Source organism: Coturnix japonica, chromosome 2 (genome assembly GCF_054131305.1).
Source record: "Coturnix japonica strain WE chromosome 2, WE-NBRP24, whole genome shotgun sequence".
Taxonomy (NCBI): domain Eukaryota; kingdom Metazoa; phylum Chordata; class Aves; order Galliformes; family Phasianidae; genus Coturnix; species Coturnix japonica.
Genome location: NC_140664.1, coordinates 102,347,763 through 102,372,672, shown reverse-complemented (window position 1 = coordinate 102,372,672; position 24,910 = coordinate 102,347,763). Strand labels below are relative to the sequence as shown.

At 40.0% G+C, this 24,910-nt stretch overlaps 1 protein-coding gene across 1 annotated transcript; it reads left to right on the top strand.

Moving 5' to 3' along the window:
• Nucleotides 1–23: 23 nt before the first annotated feature.
• Nucleotides 24–23,077, top strand: GPD1L (glycerol-3-phosphate dehydrogenase 1 like). The gene is made up of 8 exons (XM_015853985.2): nt 24–99; nt 3,529–3,706; nt 5,049–5,189; nt 9,156–9,294; nt 10,320–10,432; nt 16,219–16,452; nt 16,822–16,928; nt 20,085–23,077. Exons 1-8 carry the CDS (start codon nt 47–49, stop codon nt 20,179–20,181), a joined length of 1,062 nt encoding a protein of 353 aa, XP_015709471.2. The 5' UTR covers nt 24–46; the 3' UTR covers nt 20,182–23,077.
• The last annotated feature ends 1,833 nt before the right edge of the window (nt 23,078–24,910 follow it).

The following is a 24,910-nucleotide window of genomic DNA, read 5'->3' as shown; positions in this document are numbered from 1 at the left end:
CGGAGCCCTTCGCCGCGGCCATTGGCGGGGCGCGGGCGGCGCTGCCATGGCGCTCTCCGGGGCGCCCCTCAGGGTGTGCATCGTGGGCTCGGGGAACTGGTGAGTACCGCCCCGAGGGGACCGCGGCTCCGGCCCGGGACGAGCCTTCTCATCGCCGGGCCCCACCCGGGCCTGCTGTCACTGGGCGCGCAGCGCGGTGCTCCGGCCCGCACCGCAGGGCTCGGCTGCCCGCAGGGGTGGCGGTGGGGCGGGCTGGGGCCGGTGAGACACATTATTTCCCTGGGGACAATATGGTGTTTATGAGCCTTCTTTGTCTCCTTCTCTTCATTTATCAGTCCCAAGCACCAGTTTTACCCTGGATCGCTATGTGCAATGAATAAGTACAGTGTGTTACATGAATGTCTTCAGAGTTTGCCTCTTTAATGAGTAACGCTTGGGATGTGTTATTTCTGGTCACATTCTGGTTTGTTGTTGTTTTTTCATTATTAAATCTAACTTCCTTGAAGTTCAGTTTTCCAAAGAATAAGGTCCTACCTACAGTTTGCTGGACAAAACTTGCTGCTTGTAGGAACACTCTCAGCCTTGTTGTTTGTCCCTTCCCAATGGCTTTTGTTGTGATTTTACATAATATAGAAAATTAGACACTGCAAAACTCTTTGTTTTTCATTGTTATGGGGTTTCGAGGGAGTGACAGATGTTTCAGCACAGCTTCCCTCTTGCTGGCAGTATAATGAACTGAGAGATGATTATAGAAGGTGACTAAAAATGAAGCTGTTTGATTTCGGGCTGCCTGGAATGGGCTGCCCTGGGAGGTGATGGAGTCATCATCCCTGGATGTGTTCAAGAAGTGTGTAGATGTGGCACTAAGGGGCAAGGGTTAGTGAGCAGCATTGGTGGTAGGTGTTTATGGTGCTTGAAATCTTAGCACAAAGTTCCGTAGATAATTTGGCTGCAGACATTGCATATTTTTATGTGGAGCTCTGTTAGATGATCTTGTCGTGTGAGTAACTGTACGAGTGAATGCCTTTGCTTTCTCACAGCCCTTTCACCTATATCTGGGATGGAAAAAAAATGCAGAGGGAGCTTGGCACAACAATGACAGGTCAGAACTAATCACCTTGGGTGACAAACAGCTTCCAAACACATTGACTGGGGAAGGTCACCTTAACAATGCAGTCAGCTTGGCAGGGTCTCTGACATCTGGAGCAAGATCGTGGATCAGACAGATGGATTGAAAAAGGTGCAGAAGAGAAGGAGCTGTGCATTTTTCTCTTGGCCCGTTTGCAGTTGTTCAGATTGGGGATAAGTGGTTGAACGAGAATCCTTACAATAATAATACAATAATAATAATAAACCCTTGCTTGAAAGCCTTTGATAACCTGTCTTGAAAGCACTATCAAATAAGAAGGCTACAATCAGAGGAAGTGCTTGCAGTATTCGAACTGAATATGGCCACTGTTCTTGAACACTGGAGCTCCAAGGCACATATTCCCAAGGTGTATGGGATTGAGCTTGGGGCTGCCCTTGGTACTGGCTGCGGGGAAGAGAGCTCTTGCATTACTTGAATAGCATTAGCCAACAGCTGGAGAACATCAGGCTAAGCTTTGTGAGGGCTTCTTTTATATATCTTTGTGTCACCAAGATTTCAACCTAGATCTGTTATTAGGAATAAATTGGCAGGAGTTGGAGTTCCTCTGCCTTGTGATGTGTCAGGAGCGTGCTACAAGACAAGCCAGAAATGCCAGTAGTGAGTCCAGAGTACATACTAAGGAGTGGTAAGACATAGAAGAGAATACAGGCTTGTCTGTTGGATTAACAGGTGTGGGGAGCTGGTATTTCACCTTAAGCCATCTTGGAGTCAGCTGTATGACCTTGCTGTACAGCAGTTATTGCGACAGAACAGGAAGTGGGGAGCCACAGCAATCAGACAGAAGAATGTTCTTGAATTCAGGAAGCAGACAGCTCTTCACTTTGTGGTATTAAAAAAGGCAGCTAAGACGTTTTAAGTGTTATGATGATAGAATTAACGTCTTGATGAAGAAGCATGTGCTGTTGAGCATTATGCTGGCAAACATAAGGGACCCACAAGGATCAGTGATACAACCCCACCTCCACAAGGCACCACCCAAAACACCCTTTGAACTCCAGCACTGGGGCCGTACCCACTGCCCTGTGTAGCCCGTTCCATGCCCACCACCCTCTGGTGCAGCCCCTGTCCCTGACCCCCCCTCCCCTGTCACAGCTCCATGCTGTTCCCTCGGGCCCTGTCGCTGTCACACAGAGCAGAGCTCAGCGCTGCCCCTCCGCTCCCTGTGAGGAGCTGCAGCCGCCATCAGGTCTCCATCAGCTCCTCTGATCTGCCCTGAGCAAACACAAGGATAAATCCGTAAAGTGAAAGTGTTTGTACTTTCTAATAAGGTGTGCTATTCCTCCCCACTTCACCACCCCAACACAAAGCTCTAGGAAGTCACAGTATCATAAGTTTAAATGGAGGGAGAGATTATAGAATTGTAGGGTCATAGGATGGCTTAAGTCAGAAGGGACCTGAAAGATCACCCAGTTCCAACCCCTCACTGTGGGCACAGTTGCTAACCATGAAAGAGATGAAGATCTGCAGAAGTGGGAAGCCTCGGACCTGTCACTCTGTATTTTTGTCACATCTTTCCAATTTCATTTTATTTTTACTCCTGTGTATGTTATCTGTAATTATGAAGCCTTTTTCTTGTCTCAGGGGAGCAAGCTAGAAAAACAGGCTTCATGAAATCGTATCTTTTAATTCCATGCAGCATTCAGACTAGGGGTAGAAGAAAAGGTCTTGATTCCTCATCACGTGTATAGCTCAGTAATTCCGATTAATTTAATGGTTGCATAGAGATTTGGGCAGTAAAGATGGCCATCATCCTGCAGGTTTCATCGTGTGCTTTTCTTGGGGAGATCAGTGATAGAACTGCCTGCCTGCAAATGCAGAAGATGCCGTTGCAATAATTAAATCCTATGAGATAGTCAGGGTGATCATAATTCTTATAAATTATGCAAAATATAAATGCTTCTTGGCTTTAAATGCACATCAGCGTTCTACAGAAATGGAAGAATCAGTCAACTTAGCAAAGAAAAATTGCCATTTCTGAAAGGTGAAAAGCTGGTTTTAAAAATTTAATATGCCACCTTTACCACTGCATTGAAGATAGAATCTGTTTGATTTGTGGGGATGCAGTACTCCCACTGCATAGCCAGTAAGCAAACAAATGCTTCTGTCCTTTGTACTCTAGATATACTTGAGAGAAAGCAGCAGGTGTGAATGGCTGCTGTATTTTCCACTTGCTTTACTGGGTCAGAAATGCTGAGTAGTGATTGGTCCAATAACCCGTGAGCTTCTGTTTATTTTAAAGACAGTCTCTTTTTCTTGGGCAATATCTTTTTTTTTTTTTTAATTTATGTTCTTTAAAACTATGTTTTATATAAATATATAATTATATATGTGTTTTATAAATATATATATATATATTTGTTTTGTTTTCTTTCCTGCAGGGGTTCTGCGGTTGCCAAAATAATAGGCAATAATGTAAAAAAATTGCAGAAGTTTGCTTCCACAGTGAAGATGTGGGTCTTCGAGGAGAATATTAATGGCAGAAAACTGACAGATATAATAAATAAAGAACATGAAAATGTAAAATATCTCCCTGGATACAAGCTGCCAGATAATGTGGTAAGGAAAGGAAGCTAAATTTGATATATTTACAGAGCAGAGGGAATATCGCTCACACTGTGAATGGAATAAATAGAAATTTATTTTGCTAACATTGTTAGGTTTTATAATATTTCAAACAACGTACTTTTTAACTTTTGAGATCAGAGACTTGCATGAGTTCAACTACAGGTAAATCCAACTTTCTGTACTTTCTAACTTCTAAATAAAAATTGCCTTGCTGGTTTTGTCTTTATGTTACTACAGTTTCTCTATGTGGAAGTAAGATCAATGGCTCTAACCACACTCAACACAAAAAACTGGGCCTCAGCTTTGGAAGGGAACTGGCTGATGAATTAGAATTGAAGGGATTTAAAGTATCCTGAAACTTCAGGATGAGAGCTAGGTTATTTCTGCAAGCCACTTGGGGTTCATCTGATTCTCAGTTCCCTGTTGCTATGTGCAGCTGGATGAGTGTGTTAGATGTAGCTCTGCCAGGGCAGGACAACAGAACTCCACAGCCACTCTGTGCCAGTATAACATGCCAGTGTGTAGCTTGCTGGAGAATCTTGCCCTGGAGATGTAACAGGAAGAGACTGCAGCAGCTGGCAGTTCAGTAAAGATTTTGGGCAGGAAAAACATGAAATGCCATCAGTTGCTGGGTTTTGTTGTGTGGGTTGTTTTTGTCTTATCTTTAACAGCCCCATTCCCCTAGACTTTAACAGCAAGCGTGATGTTTCTGCTGTCCCCCACCTGCTCATTCACATTTGTTCTTCTTTGGATAGAAGGATAGAAGGCTTCTTCTTCCTAGATTTTAAATCTTTGTGTTATTTTGTGATGGTCATCAATAAGAAGAGTGGAGTCCCTAAAGGGTTTTCAAAGTAGGTCTCCTTTGTAAAGAGTAAACACAGTCTACGAGTGCAGGGAAAGGGAATATGAACTAGGGCACATAAGAGGACTGGGGAAGAAATTTGATTGGTCAAGGAACTAATTAAGGAATCAAGTTTTCACCATGCAGTAATGCATGAAAAAAGTCAGATCATTTTGTTAAAGAGAAGACAGCTGCTTCTTTTAGATTTTCTAACTCAAAATACTTGCTTAAATGTTATGGTGCACTTGGAATTTTTTTACACTAATCAGACTTGTGGCTGTGAAGATGCTTCTTTCAAGACATGTAATAGCTTATCTGAGAACCTCAATTCTTTGGCTTTTCTGGAATACTTATTATTATTTTCAATTATGAAGCTCAGTAATTTGTAGCATTCTGTATAAGACCCAAATGTGCTTTTACTAAGCTAAGAACATTTGTTCATAGTGTTAATTTTAAGAAGTTCTGTGGTCTTTTCTTTCCCTGCCTGCATAGGTTGCTGTCCCGAACCTTAATGAAGCTGTACAGGATGCAGACCTGTTGGTTTTTGTCATTCCTCATCAGTTCATTCATAAGGTCTGCGATGAAATCACAGGACGAGTACCCAAGAAAGCTCTCGGTATAACTCTGATAAAGGTATAACAAATACTGTGCATGAAAAACAGATAATATGTTGTGGGATTTTCTAAAACATGGTCGTTTGGAATTTAATCTTAAAACTGTGTGCTACTCACTAGATTGTTCCATTAAGCCTTTGGAGATGCAAGACTGGAATTTGTTTCATTTGTTAGTGGAAGAAGAAAATGAGGCTGTTCACAAGACTTGAAAAGAAAAAGAAGAGGAATATGTTTTGCACCATCAAGCTTTCCAGTCTTTCATTTGTTGTTTCCAAATCCATCATTAGATAGAGAGCAGAGCACAAGCATAATGCTTCGATTGTTAATGTTCATCCCACACACTGAGTTAATCATTTTAAGAACTACTGGGAGAATTTCATGTGAGCGAGCTCTTGTTTGTATCATAGATTGTGTTCAACAGCAGAGATTGTTCAGCATGGCCCAAGAGGATTTTTCAGACATGGGAACTTGAAGAAGGGCCGGGGTGTAGGAAGTAACTGTTCCGTTGGAGGCTTCACAGTTTTGCTGATAAGAGAAGTTTTAAATGTTTCTTTTCTTGTTTTGTGTTGGGGTTTTTTTTAGTTCCCCTGAGGTTATCTAGAATCCTTTCCATTTAGTTGAGGGTAGACCATTTTCTCAGCACATATTCCCTCGTCTGCTGTCATTTCTGGCAAACGATCAATGTATGGATCATTTAAGGATCTATGCTTCAAAAAGAAAAAAGGAGGAAGAGTACAGGAAGACCCTATGGCTGCTGACCACAAGCTTGTCTTTAGTTTGACTAAACCCATCAAATTTGTGTTACTTTGTCAGTGCTGACTTGGTGTATTACTGAGAGGTATGAAAAACTGATGCTTCCTGAATGCACTTGCTGTGCTTTGTGGAAAAGTTTTCCATATGGGAGAAGGATCACAGAATCACAGAATGACAGAATGACCCGGGTTGGAAGGGACCTCAAGGATCATGTAGTTCCAACCCCCCTGCCTGGCAGGGCCACCAAACATACACATTTACTAGATCAGGTTGCCCAGAGACCCATCCAACCTGGCCTTGAACACCTCCAAGGACGGGGCATCCACAACCTCCCTGGGCAGCCTGTTCCAGGGCCTAACCACTCTCCTAGTGAAGAACTTCCCCCTAACATCCAATCTAAATCTTCCCTCTTTCAACCTAAAACCATTTCCCCGTGTCCTGCTATTGTCAAATAAATAATAAGGATAAAATGAAGCAGCATTAAAAGAGCTGAATGCATAGCACCCAAACCACACAGCTATCTTAGTTGCCCTAAAGCTATAAAACTTACGTTGCTTTGAAGTTGTCAGTTTATGCCTCTTTCTTCTGTAAGCTCAAGATAATCTTTCTTCTTCTGTAGTCTGCAAATATGATTTATGTTCTTATATCCCTAATGCTGGAGACAACTCTGATTAAACGGGTGGAGTAGATGAGGATTTATGTCTGTGTATCTGAAATCAGAACCTGGGCCTGCATTCCCTTGGGAGTACTGCTCAGAGTATTGATTTCAAGTGCCTTAATAGAGTGTTGATTAAGGGCTATGTTAAAAAAAAAAAGAAATAGGGGAAGAGGGTACATAGCCCAACTTGCCATAGTATAGATAAAATAATGACACCTGCCATGCAGGGCAGAATTGCTTACTAAGTGCATTTCCTTGTCTTATTGGGTTGTTGCACCAATAGGTGCTTTTTGAGATAGAAATGGTGCGAGGACTCTCAGGTTGGTTATTTTTTCAGGAGAATGTGAATTGTGCTGGCTTTTATCAAAAGCTATAACTGCAGCATTAAAAGTATCATTTGAGAAGAAAGGCTAGAAGTAGAATGCAACATTAAAAGTAATAATAGAGGCAAGAATGCACTCTTTCCCCTGCTTTTGCAGCTTCTTTATGCATGCTGTTTTCATCAAGGTCATATTTTAGCAGTCTCATTACGCTCACCTCATCACTAATGCCATTAAAGAGGTTTGTGTTAACTTTGGCAGTTAAAGTGCAGTTCTCTGAAAAATGTCACCTGTGGGACTCCTTATTTCTTTGCTTTCTAAATTGCTTAGTGAGTCGGCAGTGTGTCATCTTTAGGCTTTCTTCGTTTTTCTTTTCTCCTTTTTTTAATAGTCAAATTTTCGAGGGAAGCCAAATGTCATAATAAAATGGAGTCTTTGGGAAGTAAATGCATTTAATCTGTGTTCCCATTCAGAGTTCTTACTTTACGTGAACATTGTTTAGAGGTATCTATGAAAACCTAACAAATGATTGTGCAGATGAATGGAACCTGAATCATACACAAGACAGGGTGCAGCTCAGTAGGGAGCTGGGAACCAGGGAGCACTTGAAGCCTCCTCAGGCAGCCTCAACACTGAGCTCATTTTCTGTACACAGGATTCAGGAATTTCATTGGCAGGCATTAGCACCAGCGGGTGATACACAGAACCACATTGCTGCCCTTAGTTTGGGATGGGGAGTGGTTGGTTTTCTTCCTGCTGGCTGTCACTGTGTGTTGAATGTCGCTCTTCAAGAAGCAGGTGCAGCATTCCTTGACTTTGTCAGAAGTTGCATTTGTTTCATAGCAAAGCTGGGTTTTGGCACCCAAGCTTCTTTCATCAGCTTTTGCATGGACAAATAATTGTTGTGTACACATTTAAATTGTTGGAGTTGTTCCCAGTGTGAGTATGTTTTTCTGTTTATTTATGTTTGCTAGGAGGATGGGGGAGAGGCCTTGCAGTTACCTCATGGGAACATCTTGGTATTCTTAGGGGAAAATGCAATATTTATGTGTCTGCTTGCTTTCATATTCTTTTATGTATGGCCCATAAAAGATGAGAAAGCAGAGTGTGCTTTAAGTGCTTGAAAAAATAATGCAGAATGCAGGCACTGTTGGCTGTTGCTCTGTTGGCTGTTGTTATGTAGGCATTTCATCTCTAGGTTGAATGATAGTTTGCAAGGAGTGTTACCTCTGGTCTGTGAAAATGCAAAATACTGCACGACTGCAGTGCCACTACCAACAACATACAAATATGTGTGTATATGTATTTATTAAGGAATAAAATAAAAAATGACCATGCCTTCCCAACGTTAAGAAATAGTATTGAATAAAACTTACATTCTATAGGAAAGAAAGACCATTTCAGTAATCTGCCCCGCCCCCATCCTCAGAATGGAAAAAGAGTCTCTTATCTGATTCTGTAAAGGAGAATATGATTTTGTGAAGATAAAGTGGTCTTACTTTGTGTTTATGATTCAAGCAATTCAGGGTACCAGATTGTGTTCTCCATTGCAGCATTAATCTCTAGGGTGATCTTCTCTGAAGTCCTGTTTCTCCCCCTACTTTTACCTTTCATGAAGAGTGCTTAATAAATGCCGATCAAAAATATCCTTATAAGTTAAAACATTCTGAGTTGTTCAACTTTCTTCATATCTGTGTACTGCTGTTTTGTTTGCAACATTCTTAAGTTGATTAAGATGCATTTCTAGGAGTGAACTGCTGTTGGTGTTGTACAGGAGGGAGTTGGTCTCTGGTGTTTCAGTTCAGGTACCTTGAAACAGAATGAGTCAGTGAGATGCTGTTAGTGAGTTTGGGTGCACTTCCAGATCCAAGTACAGTGAATAGTGCTTCACTATTTTTAGTGGGAACATAGTGATAACCAGCTGAGATTCTGAACAGTGCTGAATGTCACAGAATAAGACTGGGGAAGACCAGTGAGTTCAGCACTCTGAGAGCCAGAACTGTTATTGAGCATGGGAATAACAGTGTTCCCATCATCTCCCTGTTGGTAGTTTAGCCATAACTCTTAAGGTGCTTGGACAAGTCACAATAGCAGAAGCTTTACTGGTATGGCAGCAAAGTGGGAAGTTCCTTGTCTTTAGTCTCTGGACAGGCCTCAGTGCAGTGCCCATGGATAAGAATAATTGTGCTCTGCTTTCTTTTGTACTGTGTCTAATGAATGCCTTTTGAGTAACTGCATTTAATGTTGGCTGCAGGGAATAGATGAAGGCCCAGAGGGTCTGAAACTGATCTCTGACATAATCCGAGAGAAGATGGGAATAGACATCAGTGTGCTGATGGGAGCCAACATTGCCAATGAAGTGGCAGCAGAGAAATTCTGTGAAACCACAATAGGTAATGTCCCAAGTAATAACAGTGTTGCAAGTATGTTCTTATCCTCACATGTGCACTCCAACTAGTTTAAATTTCATTGTTTTCAGCATCAGAAGCTCTGGAATCCTTCTGATTTTAATGTTAAATTTCCTAGAATGTTTACATGTCCAAAAGTACTGGGAGAATGCTGGGACCAGTGGGAGAGATGAGTGCAATTTTAATACGTCTCACAAGAGCTTGACCTTAGCGCATGAAATGCTAAGTGCATTTTTTATCACCTTCCACTTACAAGACTGCTTTATTTTATTGCTGTGCTTATGATTTTTCTTGGATCTGCGTGGCTTGATGTATATAAATGACTATATACTCTGTATTCCAGCTCAGGTGTTATGGTCACAGATGATACTTACATACATGTCTTTTTTTTAGGTGTCAGTGTCTTTTGAGTTCTCCAAGTAATTAGTTCATCCCAAAGATCCCAAAGCTAGGGATGGGTTCAGTTCTGTGTTGGTGTCTTGGTGTCTGTAAGCTCTGCAGCACAAAGATGTCTCTCATCTTGCATGTCACAGTCTCTGGATAAACATATGTGTGTGTGTACATGGACTTAGTTTTTGAATGGTTGCATTACATTTCCATGTTTATAAACAGCTGTGAATGTCAACATGCTTTAGTTTATACAGTATCCTTGATGTGCCTTTATAAGTAGGTATTTTTCTAGAATGAAGGCCTCAAAATAATTGGGAGAACTGCACCTGCTACATTTAAAATTTAGCTTTGCTTTATTATTAACTGTTATTTTAAGGAGAAAGATCAAAGAAAAAAATAGAGTATAGAGAATTAATGGGATTATTATTTGGAAGCTCTTGATGAGCAGGCAATGAATTATGAATCTAGATAAACTCAGTGTTCAGAGCTTTTAAGTGTAAAGGAGTCTGTTTTGGATGACAACCTTATCTCTACTTCTAAATAGTCACACTTGTGCAGGAAAGACTAAATAATACCCAAATCAATTATTAATTGGCGGTTTTTATCCTTCCTCTCGACAGGCAGCAAAATCCTGGAAAATGGCCTTCTCTTCAAAGAACTCCTGCAGACTCCAAACTTCCGAATAACTGTAGTAGATGATGCGGATACAGTTGAGCTTTGCGGTGCTCTGAAGGTAAGATTAACGGGCTGCAGTTTGTGCACAGATGGAGCAGTAATCCTTGTCGGAAAACAAAAGAAAAAATGGATAATTTCATTTAAAGAATCAAGCTTATTGTACTTTGTATAATGTATAAAACTGTTACGTAACATTTCCAGAAGAACCAGATAAGCAAGTAGGCATCAGCACGTTCAGCAAGTTGGCTTTTAGACACTTATCTCATGTTCTCTTCTCTTTCTCCATCTTTCACTTACATGCAGTCACAAAACAAGTGTTAATTTCACCAAACTGGTCAAACTATTTCTACATCTTAGTTCACTTTTTCGTTGTACAGCAGTACGTTCATCAAAATAAAGTGAGCAGTTGGTATTAATCCTTGATGTCTAATGAGTGAAATGTTCTCTCCACTGACGTGTGTAATGTGAGCTTTATTGCATGTTACACTTTCTCGACATAAAACATAAAGTTCACATGTATGACCACATATAAAAATGACTTGAATTGGAAAATAAACCTCCTTTTGGAGAGTTACTTATCTGCATTTTATTTTTTAGTAATAAAATGTATGTTGACTGGAAGCAAAGACTAGCTTAAGAATACTGATAAAATTTTGGGTTAATTTACAGGCCATTTATGAAGGGAAAGCATTAGTAGCTTGGGACCCCGGCCAGTAGTTCATATTATCTGATAACTATCACGGAAGCATTTGAAGAGCTCGTAATGTGGCTCCTCAGCCATTGCTTGAAACTGCTGTTGTGGTGATAAGCGAGGTTAGTGGGAGAGAAATTCCTGCATACAGACCCATGGAATAAGTCAAAAAACAAACACTACTGATTTTTTATTTTTCATTTTTAAAGCTATTCTGCCTGGTGTTTTCTGACTATCTCGAATCCTTGCTTAATAGATTAATTCATTCCCAGACAGACGTTTCCTCTAGAAGGTTCTCTGAACTAACTCAGCAGTTAGTCAGCAGGTACTCAAACTCTATTTTAGAAGTCCCAGACAGACAACAGACCAATATCTCTTTGGAAGTGCAGAATAATTGAAATCAATTGTCCTTCTTGACCTGAAAAGGGGCTAAGGTAAAACTTTGTGGGTTTTTTGTAAGCTTGTTTTGTTCCTCCCTCCTGCTCCATTATTCATCTTGCAACCTGCGGATTGAGTTCTGAAGCTGCATTTCTTAAAAGCTGTACGTATTTATTTTATGAACTCTGGTCATTTGGTGTTGTGGTATATTTTGTTAAGCGAGCTGAAACTTCCGAAAAAGTGTATGATGTGACTAAAGAAAAAGTGTGAATTACAGCTGGTACATTAAAACAAGTTGATCTTAGCATTTTGTACCTGATTGAAAGGCACGAACTCCCAAGTGCGGCTTTTGTTGACTGACAGTTACTTGATTAGACTTGCAAAGTGACTTCATGAGAAATAATAAAAATTAGCATTACTTAACTAGATGGAATGGAGAAATTCTTATTTCAGAAGATGTCAGTACTGTGTTGTGTAAAGAAACAGGCATGAAAAGAGAGGCTCTGGTCTTTTTCTATAGCAGCACTGCATCAGACTGACAGGAGCATCCCTGCAAACTGCATTTTGGAAGTCAGAAGCAAGCAGGTGCACACGCTTGACCAAACTTGCTTTTCTCATATAGAAATTGTAAAAGCAATTCCTATATTAAATGAATGAGAAATGCCACACTGCAAGAAATAGCATCTCCTTCCAGCTTTTGCTTTTTTCCATATGTACCTTCTTGGGAAAAGGAGACTTTTCTTGGTTCATCTGGCACCATAGGCTTGTTGTAAGTCAGTACTTACCTCACTGATTTCAGTGTGGATGATTGCAGAGAGGTTGGGAGAAAAAATACAGAAGGATAATAGAGAATGCTCTCAGCTCAGCTTTCGCTCACAATAATGATAATTTTAGGTTTGAAATTTGTCTTTTGAAGCGTATTTAAATTCAGACTGTAATAATAGGTATTGCAGCTGGGTGATCGTGAACACGTGCTTTATTGCTATTTATCTATGTGCACACATAGACTGAATATCCACTTTGTTCGCTGTGTTTATATTTTGTGACAATGGGCAGATGGAGATGTATTGAAGTATAGAAATAGGTACAGTGAAACTGCAGTCTTGCATCAGCTGAGAGACCGGTAATGGCAGTGATTTTACAAAATCCGATGATACTGAAGGAGAACATCTGTCTACAGTAACTTGATGGCTGCAGGAACAAGATGCGCTTGGAGGGTTTTCTGTGAGGAATTTTGAGGACTGAAGCGCATTTCACATTTAGTCAGCAGCCTTTTCTATGGAGTGAAGTCGGGAATGAACCAATTTCAACTGTTCAGAATGCCTTTGTGGAACCTTCCTAGGAAACACTTAAAGGTGACAGGAACAAGGTGTAGGTGACAGTTCTTGCAGGAAAGAGAAAGAACCGCAGCTGTGGTTGCCTTTCCCAGTGGAGCTTCAGGTCCTTCTCTAAATCATAAAGCTACAAGTTAACCTTAAGCAAAGAAGAAAAAAGCATAAGTGATGTGTTGCTTACCAGGGTATGTAACCCAGCATTATCATTTCAAAGGTATTCCTGTAGTGTTTGTTTATGGCAGCTGTTGTTGGATAGTCAGTCTAGCTACTGTAGAAGTTAATTGTGGTAATTTAGCTTTCCTGAGATTAGTTGGAAATGAAATCCATGATTTATGTTCAAGTTTGCCAGGAGCAAGAAAATGGTTTATGCTGAGCCTCTTCTAACAGTCTGCTGATATTGCCCTTGATTTGTTGAGTCTCTATTTGACCTTCTGTTTTCTTCAAATTCCTGTGCTGAGCTGTGGTGCTGCATCAAGGAACAGCTGATGTCCCAGGTGAATTAAAATATCTGTATTGCCCTTTAATGACCTATTTAATTAGAGTCAGAAATGGCTTCTGAGAATGTCTTCATGAGCACCCCACAAACCTAGTGTAAGCACAGCAAGACTGAAAACTGAGTATTTCTTAGAAGTGACGTGTATTTCTTAGAAGTGATGTGTGTCAGTAGAGTCTACAATTTTGTTAGTTATGTTTCTTGGGTCATCTATTGCATTTGTTGCTTCTGGCATGCTTGCAGCAGATCACGTGCTGATAAAAGATACACTTTCTCACTTACATTGACATTTTTTTTCAGTATCCTGGTGACAAAATAACTGAGTCCAGGCCTTGCTCGATTTCTAGAACAGTGAATGTAAGCTTCAGGGTTTGAGACCAGCCAGAAAGTCAGCTGTTACTGCAAAGTATTTTAATAGCTTAAGCCATATTTGGTATAAAAGCATCCTGTACATCTTGCTTGCTTTAGGATGCATGTTTTAATGGAAAAAGCCATTAATGCTGAGTTAAGGGAAACATTCACTCAAGCATGAATTGATTTTGAGAGCTCTGAATCCCACAGTCCAAGAGAAACATTGTATTGCAGTCATTTGGGGTTTGTTCTGTTGATATTTTTGAAGCTTTGGAACAGCAGGTTTGTCTGTAGGCTAAAGTTGTCTTTACTTACTGGGTACACTGCTGAGCTGGTACACTTCACCTTTGTTGGATGCAGTAAATGTATTTTGCCATATAGAAGGCTGATAACACACACAATCTGCTTCTCAGGTGATTACTATAGTGCTAGTGCCACTAGGCTCTTGTGTGTTCATTTGTGCTTTGCTTATGTATCTTTCTGAGATAGACTCAGCTCACCAGAGGTTTCAAGCTGTCCGTTTTGAGACTTACACATCTTTCTGTCCAAAATAAGATCGAGTTTTGAGGCTGTTTTGTTTTTAAAAGAGGCTTCTTTTTCGGGAAAGCGTAACTTTCTGTGCGGCATAATTCGGTTTTCTCTGCAGTGTATTAGGCAGGAAGGAGTTGTCACAGATTCTTCAAGGATTTAAATGAAACCAGATGGTGGAGTTTATAAGGTCGTGAGTGTTGTGTTGACAAGATTGTAACAATCTCCTAGGTGTGGGTGTGTATTCAAGAGCAAAAGGAGTTGTCTTATTTCCTCATTTGCAAGCTGTGTGCTAGAACATACAATGGGGGTATTGTCCAAAAGAGGAGCTGAGTGATTCAGAGCTAGAATTACAGCTTCCCTTCCTCCCCACACCATCTCCTCAGAAGTGGCCAGTCATGGTAAGACTTGCTTAAAACAATGTTTGCATTACTCCCAAGGGCAAACATTGTGAAAGGCAGAAGTAGGCAACAAAATGCCATAGGTAATAATTGTACTGAAATTTATGATCAGGTAGGCTGCTGCGAAGTGGAAAAGAAAGTCAAAACAGGCAATGTCTGAGCTGGGGGGGAAGCTACACTTATGGGAGTGTTCAAGAAGTACTGGAAAACACCCAGGAGTTGTTCAAAAATATTTTTTTTTTCTTTTGCTGAACGTTTAGACTTCATGACCATGTGAACTCCAGTTAAATGAGTTATCCCATCTGAAATCTTTTCAAAGACCTCTTTGAATTATTTCACTTTGCCACCAAGTGAACAAATATTGGAAGTTGCTCTAGAAGAGATGTCTGATCACAGCCAAGATGTACGCCAAGATGAGCTCAAGAACCAGCATTAAGTCTGATAATTCGCTATTGCTGTCATATCTGATGTTCACATTTCTGCTTGCAGTTTGTCAGGGCCACCTTTAGACCTTCACTGGTACTTAAAAAGCAAAGAGTCATCCACTTGATAGAGAGGAGAAGCTGTGATTGGGTACACAGCACTGCAACAACCTGCAGTTTTTCATTCTCACAGTCCAAAAAAATGAAACAAAAATGGCTGTTCATCAGCTTGTTGCTTAAAGTAGCAATTTCTGACTGTTTTATCTTCAGCAGCAGTTAAAGGCTTTTGTCTCCTGTACTGGGAGCTACAGTAGGTGCTGTAATATTGGTTGTCCTCTAGTTTCTGTTGAGTTTTCTGCAATTGCTGTTGCATGCAGAAACATAGCGCTGTATCTATTACTTCCTTGTTTTCTTTATCAGGCCTTCAGAATCCCATCTCTCTTGGAGGATTGGTTTCTTTATTTCTTTAGTAAAAGCAAACTGAGTGTGGGTAGTCTCTGATTCCTGTTACTTGATCTCATTACTTTACAGGTTGAAAAATAGCTTTTGCAGCGATTCTGCTCAAGCATCTCTGAACTAATCTCTACTTTATGTTTGGAAACCAAAGCTAGTCATACAGATGATTGATCATGAAAAAACAGTACATTATTTTTAGAAAGCCATCACTAGATCTAAGGAAAAACACAACAGTTTTTGCTTAAGAAAGGTTTCCTGTGTGATGAAACTTCTGAGAACCCTTTATTAGCTATTACTGTTATGTGATATCCATATCTTTGAAAGGGCTTAATGCAGTTAGCTTGGCTGAATTTGGCCTTCTAGCATATTGGCACGAAAGTCAATAAAAGTTTCTCAGATTACTTTAATCATAAGAAAACTGTGGGTAGAAGGCCATGGGATGTCAGTCTGTCTTCACCTCTACCTCAGAGTAGGAACAGCTTAATCTAGATAAAATCTTGTTTGGGTGTAATGTGGCATGTTTTTAAAGATAGTCAATAAAAACAGCTTCACAGCCTCCAGGGCAGCTTGTTCCAGAGCTTTAACTATGGTTTTATACTTGGGAATAATTTACTAATGTAAGACTTAAGGACTTTTTCTTTTGTAAGAGTATCTCATTAATCTTCAAAAAAAAATGTTCTACATTAATAAAGTATTTGCAGTTCTTGAGGATATCTGAACTCTTGTCCCTACACATCTTCTGGAATTCTGTTTGAATCATTTTCCCTTTGTTTTTTTCTCTTCTTACTAGAATATAGTGGCAGTAGGAGCTGGGTTCTGTGATGGCCTTCGTTGCGGTGACAATACCAAAGCTGCTGTTATTCGCCTTGGCTTAATGGAGATGATTGCCTTTGCAAGAATTTTTTGCAAAGGACCGGTGTCTACTGCTACTTTCCTGGAAAGCTGTGGAGTTGCTGATCTCATCACAACATGTTACGGTGGCCGGAATCGACGTGTAGCGGAAGCATTTGTCAAAACTGGAAAGGTACCTTATTTACTGGGTGAAATCCACTGTTGCAAGTACTAAGCACTCCTGGTTTGTTGGAATGATAGTACGGTTCTCTGAGATGTGTTAGCTGTACTTCTCTTTCCTCTCACTTTTGAGTATTACGAGAGTAGAATGAGTGGGAAGGTGTTTAAAAAAAAAAAAAAAAAGAGCTGGAGGGATAAGACAGTGGGAGATGCAGATGGAGGAAGGAGAACATTTACAGACGAGAATATAGGAGAATGTGTGTACTCACTCAAATTCACTTTTGGGAAGGGAAAACCATCAGTAGCATCTTTACTTCCATCCAATGTTGACAAGCTTACAAAACCTATTGTAGCTCTACTTTTCTCCCTTCCTCTTGTTTAGACTATTGAAGAATTGGAGCAAGAAATGTTGAATGGTCAGAAACTGCAGGGACCACAGACATCTGCAGAGGTGCATCGCATCCTCAAGCAGAAAGGAATGGTGGACAAGTAAGTAAGAACAGATAAAGCCAGTTATGCATGAACCTTTTTATCTCCGTAACTCTTTTTACACATTTGGACTTGCTTTCTTCATGAAGGCTTTGCCAAAAGCAAATCACTGTCATAAGAGTGGCTTAATCCTCAGTTTAACTGCAGAAAACGATGAAAACTCAAAATAATACTGCTGTCACTAGAGTTAATATTGTGATACTAAATCTGTGAATTCCCTTTTGTTTACACCAGGATGTATTACTGTCTCCTATCATAGGAAGATATAGCAGACTGTGTTTTTTAACATGTGAAAAGAATCAAACAGATGAAAGCTGAGCTCCCTAAAGAGTCTTTTTAATGAGGCTCTGCAGCTCATTTCGTTCATTGCTTATCTCTGAAGAAACTGAGGGAACTGGAGCTGTTTGGTCTGGGGAGAAGGAGGCTGAGGGGGGACCTTATTGCTCTCTGAAAGGTGCTTACAGAGAGAGCAGGGTTGGTCTCTTCTCACTGCTGACAGGTGACAGGGGAAATGGCCTCAAGTTGCCCTAGGGTAGGTTTTTAGGTTGGATATCAGGAAAAGCTTCTTTACAGAAAGGGTTGTGAAGCACTGGAATAGGCTCCCCAGGGAGGTGGTTGAGACACCATCATCATCATGATTTAGTAGAAGATTGTTAGTTAGGGTACGTGGTTAGGTCATCGTTGCACTCAATGGTCTTTAAGGTCTTTTCCAACCGGAGTGATTCTATGTTTCTATGATTCTAAGAATCCATATAGCTAAGTAGGGGCATCTGTCTACATTGATTCTAGCTAAGATGCTGCAGGTTTTTTTCATTATTTGATTTTCAGTTAGATCAAGGGTGAAACTGCCATCAGCTACTTTAGATCAGTTTTGTTGTATGAAGTTAAGCAGGTTGTCCTGGCTTGTTCATCTGAATTAGATTCAGCATATATAGGATTCCTAAAACCACGCACACAGTTGTCTCCTTATGAGATTAAGTGATGCATTATTGCCAGGTGTTTCTGTTGGTAGATGACACAAAACCAGAACATAGATGACTGCCAGTCAGAAGACCTGGCCTTGTCCTTACTTTGTCCAGAACAGTTTTTAAAATCTAGTTCTAATGGAGCAGCTATATTAAATTGCCTATTTTTTAACTATCTCTTTGGGACTACGACACCTAAGCCTGTCTCTGCAGAGTACAGTAATTAAGCTAACTGTAGAAAAAATAATTAAATATTGCCTTCGATCCTGCTGATTAAGATACTTTAAATAAGACAGGATTCTGTTAGATTATTTTTTTTCCCTCTTTCTTTCTTATATTTTCTTTTCCTATTTTATCCTGTAACAAATAGAGCACATTATATTTTTTTTTGGACAGTGTTTTTAGTGAAAAACATGAAAGCAGACATTTCTTATGTCATCTGGTGCACCAAAATATGTGTTGGTTCTTCATGAGAGGTGTCATTCAATGAGACTTTTAAAAGCAATTTTCAAAGTGTTTTTTTTTCAAGGACTTGCTTGTTACTGCTTTAAAACACAAAACACGGTAAAAAGGTCATGGTTCCAAGGTGAAGAGGTAGGACACAAGAGTAAAATTCCATATTCTCACCCTGTAAATGGACTCCCAAGGCTTTGTAGAAATACTCAGAAATCAGTGAGGTTCAGCAGAAGAGCCTTGGTAACATTGTTGGTGTCTGTTTGTTAGTGGTGGAACTAACCTTCTTCATGCACTCAGCCTTGATTCTTCATTTGCTGGGTGAAGTGTGGCAGACAGGCACACCCGAGTAATGTTCTCTGTGATAAACAACAAGAATCAGGTAGCAAGATGTGCTTTGTAGTAGTGGTCTTTCTCCAAGCATTCTGATGACCATCAGTGCTGTTTCTAAAGCTGTTTGAAACTTGCATTTGTTCCACCAATGAAGTAAAAACGAAAACCCAGTCAGTTGGACTGACTTGAAGTACTTCCTGCTTTTGCAGCTATTTTCATCTTACATTCCATGAAAACAAATCAAAAGAAATGGGTGTGCATTTCATAGCAAGACATGAAAATATTTCAGAGAATTCAAAATGCAGCATTTCATATTTGAGCACTTCCAGTAAGAGCCATAAAAAAAATGGAGTCTATCCACAAGCGTGTCCATGCTACCTCTTCTTTTTCGCAGTAATGCAAAGTGTTGCAAGTAGAGATTGTTTCAGGTAGCAATTCTGTACCTGCCATAGTGGTACTCTCAGTTGGATTGTTCATGGCTTCTTTCTCTTTCCTTTTGAGGAGTCTATTTCAGGCTCTGTGGCAATGTCAAAGTTAGCTCAGTATAGCAGGTCATAGCAGAGTACATTGGGATGCACGTACAGTGCCCAGTACTGGTTGGGAGTTCTGATGTGAGTTGCCTTTGGGCAATACAGAGAAAACCTCGGAGTCACTGATGGAACCACTTTCTGAAGGAGAAAGCACAACTCAAAATAACAGCATTTGTGTCAAAAATTTGTCAGCCACCTTGAAATGGCCCGTTTCTTTTGCTGTACAGATAATTTATCCCTGAAGTTCTCCAGGCTGGGTCTGAAAATTGGACTCATCTAGCTCTGTCTGGGATGGACAGCAGGCAAACATAAAGTTTGTTGGCTGTAATTCCTTTCAGATTATAAAAATAGCCTGAATAATTTGTGCTTTGTTGGAAATGTGCCCCTCCAAAAACAAAATGTTGAGAGAGATGACTGTTTCAAAATCCACATTTCATTTCAGACTCATCATTAAAAACGTGACCTTCAGTTTCTTCTCGTGTTTTTTTGTGGCATATTTTCACATTATTGTTCAGATAGAATGTGAAACTGACGAGCCAGAACTGCTGTATAAATATCAAAGAACGATGTGATTTTATTTCTTATTGTTACATTAGCTAACTGAATAGTTGTGCCATACATGATGAATGTTGCAGGCTCCATTATAGCTAGTGAAGCTTCTGAGGGAGTGACTCATTGTAGAGATGCATGTAGGTTTTGTATTTATCCAGCACTTTTCAGCTCACCTTGTGTGCTTGACAAATGCTAAAAGAAATTGATTTTTTGGTCTCCCTCTTTCTCTTCCCTCCCCTCATTCCACTTTGTTTCTTTCCGCTAAGAAAATGTTATGGAATAATCTTACACTGCGTTTGTATTCCCCCACCCTGTTTCCTCAGGTTTCCACTGTTCACTGCTGTATATCAAATCTGCTATGAAGGGAAGCCTGTCAAAGAGATGATATCCTGCCTCCAGAGTCATCCAGAGCACATATAAAATCAATCAGGCCATTGTACTCATGCAGCTTTTTGCCTTTCAAATTTGTGTTCGAGTTCAAGTGGATGCATCATTAAGCTTCCTGCAAAGCTGCTCACTAGGCAACAGTAACGACGTGAATGTCTTTGGGTATTGGTTTTACTTTTACTGCCTAGTTTGCCATAGCATGCAGTGTTGTTGGCTTGGTGACTCGTTTTATTGGCTAAAATACAGCTGTTTTAAAAAGCGCACTGCAGAAGTTGCACTACGTACGTAGTCCATACAGAAGTGTACTTTGTGTGAGTTCCTACCACATAAAACACAATATGTTGTTGTCTCTTGCTAAGGCCTACTCCAAAATCCTCTGGTTGCTATGGGAAGAGTCCCACTAGTTTTCATGGAGACTGAATCAAGCCTTTAACCTTGAAATGTTAGGAGTTTTTCTTTTAAAACTTGATATTTTTTTCTGCATACACATTGGGATTTTAATGTTTTCCGTGTTTGTATTAATTTAAGCAATATCAATGCATAAAGAAGTGGTAATAGTTATTTAGGGGGCTACAGGGACCTTCTAGTGAACTCCAGTGATTAATATTATGACTTTTAGAAGTCTTTAAAACTGCCAGGCGATTTTGAAACCAATTTGTAACTGAATTTAAAGTTTTTAAGTACACTGTTTTAAAGGGAATATGCTGGTGGGGGATCGTTAGCTCCCCTTCTGTTTTTTAATCCTCGCATTTTTGTATTTCTGTGTTTTTTCCTGTGCTGTTCCCAGTTGTTGGGCAACTCAAGAATCCCATTCCCCAAAACAAGTGGGTAACTTTGACCTGGGGGTTCCAAACCTTGGAGCCCAGGGTTCATTTTAGTCTTGTGCCTGCGGTCATTCTTCACTAGTATAATTTGGTGAGTAGCAAAGGATACTCTCGAGTTTCCACTGCTGAATTTGTCACGCTGGTTATCCAGCTTAAACACCAGCTACAAAGTGCTACACTCCACACCAGGCTCCAGGGAGTATTCGGGGAATTGCCCGGTAGCTTATGCTTGAGTTTTAAAAAGGGTTGTACACCGTTATGCATTCATTTCTGTGCCTCACAGTGACTGATAGATCAGCTGGACTGCCGTCCTGAACCAGCATCCTCAGAGAGATGGATTCTGAAGTTATTCTTTCACTGGATAAGACTTTAATGGGTGCTGGATCAAGTCCTTATGACCTGAAAACTTTGCAAAGCCATCTGTCTCTTTTATTCCCTAGATATTTCAACCATTTTTTTTTTCTTTCAGGCATTTTTCTTTATCAGGGAGGGTAATTTTATTTATTATTGGGGAAAAAAAATGTAATTTTTGTGGAGTATTTTTGGAGGTTTTCTTGGTTGTTTGCTTGCTTGTTTTTTTAGGAAGGCTGATGCAAGAGAAGGTAGGTAAATGCAATCTTCTGTCTTAGTTTCCTTGTACACTAAACTGTAAATTTTCTGGTGAAATATATGCTAAGTACATAAAGAGTAGATTTTACTCTTGTAGCTGGAAGATGAAGGTTAGAATCGAGTTTTACAAATCTCAGCATGAAGCCAATCACAAGAATGCCCATCAGCTCTGAATATCCACTCCAAACCTCTGAGCAGTAGCAGAACTGATTACCTTGTTCTCTGTCATGGGTGGTGGTTTTAGACCAGAAATTGTGAGCACACACACATCCTGAAGCTTTAAGTTGCCATTCAGAAGTTGCTAAGACAAAAGAGATGCCTGTGAATAATTGTCATCCTTACTTCAGCAGCCTAAATAACTCTGGAATAACTGGAACATCTTGGTAGAGACAGAAGGATGCTTCAGTTCAGGGGTACAATTCCTTTGTACTCCAGCAATGTTTTAGATAAATTTTTGGAAGATGTGAATGTCCTCAGATATTCAGAGTTCTGAAAGATTATTTTGCCTTATTTCTGATTTTGTGCTAAGTATTGCAAAGATAGCTATGAAGTAAAAGGTAGCTGTTAAGTAAAAGGTAGCTGTTAAGTAACGTGTTTGTGGTGATTGGGAAAATCACTGGTAGAGGAGATGTAGGAAAAGCACTCTGCTTAGACAATGCAAAGGGTGTTTTAAGGTTGGAAGCACCGTTACACTAACGCACACGTGAAGCATACACTCCTCATTACTGCGTAACTTTCAGTGTGTCTGCTTATGCTTTGTGCTGTGTTTTGGTTTCTTTAATGCCACACTGGCCGGCTTTGCCTTTATATGTAATTATACATATATATATATATATAAACTTTTTTTTTTTACATGCAGAATGTAGAACAATAGTATTTTGTAAGATACATAAAGGGCTAAATGTGGTAAATTAATATATATTTTAAGATTATTTCTTTATCTCAGTACTACTTCCACTGAAACCCCAGCATCTCAATTGGTCTGGTTTTATACAGAAGCAGATCCAGAGGAAAGCTTTTTATGCAGCTCATTCCTCCAGTCTGTAATGGTATTCTCATTCTTTTCAGGCAAGAATTGGGATTTCATTAACTAAGATAATTTAATTTCTATAGGTACTTCAGCATTCATATTTGCTTTTCAGTGCTTGTGAGCGTTCATTTTGGCACTAGATACTTTTTCACCACTAACATTTTCTTCTAATTAAAGACTGTGATGTGAAACTGGTACTGAACAATCAGGATCTTGTTCTACATATACTCTTTCTCCTAGTGTTGGAATAGTCTTACTGAAAACATTAACCCCTATGTAAGATTTTTGGATACAAGGCTGTAAGTTTGTAACTAATTCTTCATTTACATACATTAATTACTAAGGAAGGCATTATCTTCTAATGATCTATCATCAGCTTGCCCTGGAGATGTGTACTGGTTCTGTTTAAAGATTGTGAATGTATGCCTCGTTTGAGGAGTTAGTACAAATAAACATTTTGTCTTGGGAATCAACGTGGCTTCTTGTTTCATTTTACATGGCTTGCATTTACTGTTTTACTTAGTGGAATGTGGTCTTTCTGTACATAATGATATGTAATGAGAGCGTATATGAGATACAAGAACTTAAATTACAAAAAGAGTGATATGAAATCCAGATGTATGTCAGCGTTTTTGGTTTTGTCCATTAGTGAAACAATTTCAATGAAATGGTGGCTTTGACCTCTAAAGCAGATTATTGCCTTCAGTTCCCTGAGCTACTGTGTGAGCCACTGGAGGGCACTGGTTGGTAAGTGACCGATTCCACTTGTTCTGCAGCTATTTTTCCTCTGGCCTATTTCTGAATCATCTCCTTATGTTCCTTTATGATTGTGGCTGTGTTACATTGTGTTTGTAGTGTTTGGAGATGGTTATGGTTCAGCAGCAGATGTAAGCATTGCAGATCCATCAGAAACTAGAGAGAGAGCTCAAGCACCCACACCTGACTACACCTGCCATACCTGTCTTCCAAAGTGCTCCACGTCAGGACAGCAGTCAGTGCCTGAAGTCATAGGCAATACAGTCTGAGACCTAAGACATCACCCGAAGCCCTGAAACATGCATCCAGCAGTGCTTGTTTCTGTTGCATCTTCAAGTTGCAAGAGAAAGTGGTGAGTGCACATCGTGCTGTGCTGTTTTCTCAATGCCTGCATCAGCTAACTGGGGGATGTCACAAGTATTCAACTAGGGGCAGCATTTCCACTGATGCCTTTGTGCAATCTCCTGTAGAGGCATGAGGGAAATGCCATCGAATCACGAAGTTCTTATCAGCATTTTCACATGTGCAGTTGCTCCAAGATTTGTGTTCCTGCTAGGGATAGGTGAGCTGCAGCTGCAGGCAGGAAGGTTGCATTACTTTAAGTCTATCTTCCTCATGGATGTGAACGTGGATGTGAAGTGTCTTTGGACAGCTGAATTATGAACAGACACCATCTTTTGCATCAGCTCTTAAATCCTTGCTACCTGGTCACGAGACAGAGACTACAGCTCTCAGTTTGTGGTGGTTTTTTTACTTAGTGTTTCCTCTTTTCTAAGGTTTCTTGTGAATGAAGGTAATTCAGTGTGTTAGACAGTACATAGTTGTGAAGCACTGTATAGTTATGGAGGAATGGGATTTTTTGGTGAACAAAATAACACAGTCTCCCTGAAAGCCTACCATAGAAGGAGAGCAATGTCCTGATTCTTCACTTACTGGTAGGGATACTGAGATGGGTGAAGATGGCTGCCCAGCCAACCTGTGACAGGACACATTTTGTACTTAATTTTAAGCCAGAGCTTTAGCCATTAGGTCATTTCTGTCTGTACTTATAACTCAATGTTGTTTTTAATTTAAAGGTACATTAAATGAACCGGTAGAATAAATATGTAGGTGTATTAAAAGTACTGTTTGAATTCTAATAAGTCTGAGTTAATAGGTATAAACCATCACAAGAGAATTAGGGTGGATATATTTCTTTCATGGGGGTATTTTCTTCCATAGGGACAATGCTTTCTCGCTGGATTGGTGCTTATCAACACACAGGCTGACACTCAGGTACAAGAAACATGGCAGACAAGAATTCCCTTTCATGTGCCCTGTGCTGATGTCTGTTCCCCATCTTCCCACTCGTTTTATTGTAAGGTTGGAGCCTTACGAACGAAGTACACAGATATCACATGGGGTGATGAATGCTAGAATAAAGCATCCAGAAACACGTAGCATTTCTTATTATTAGGAGTAAAATTATTTCTCTTCCACCAGGTTCTTGGTCACACTTGAGTTTTTCTCCAGTGATCTGCAGTGAGCTGATGGAAATCTGAGC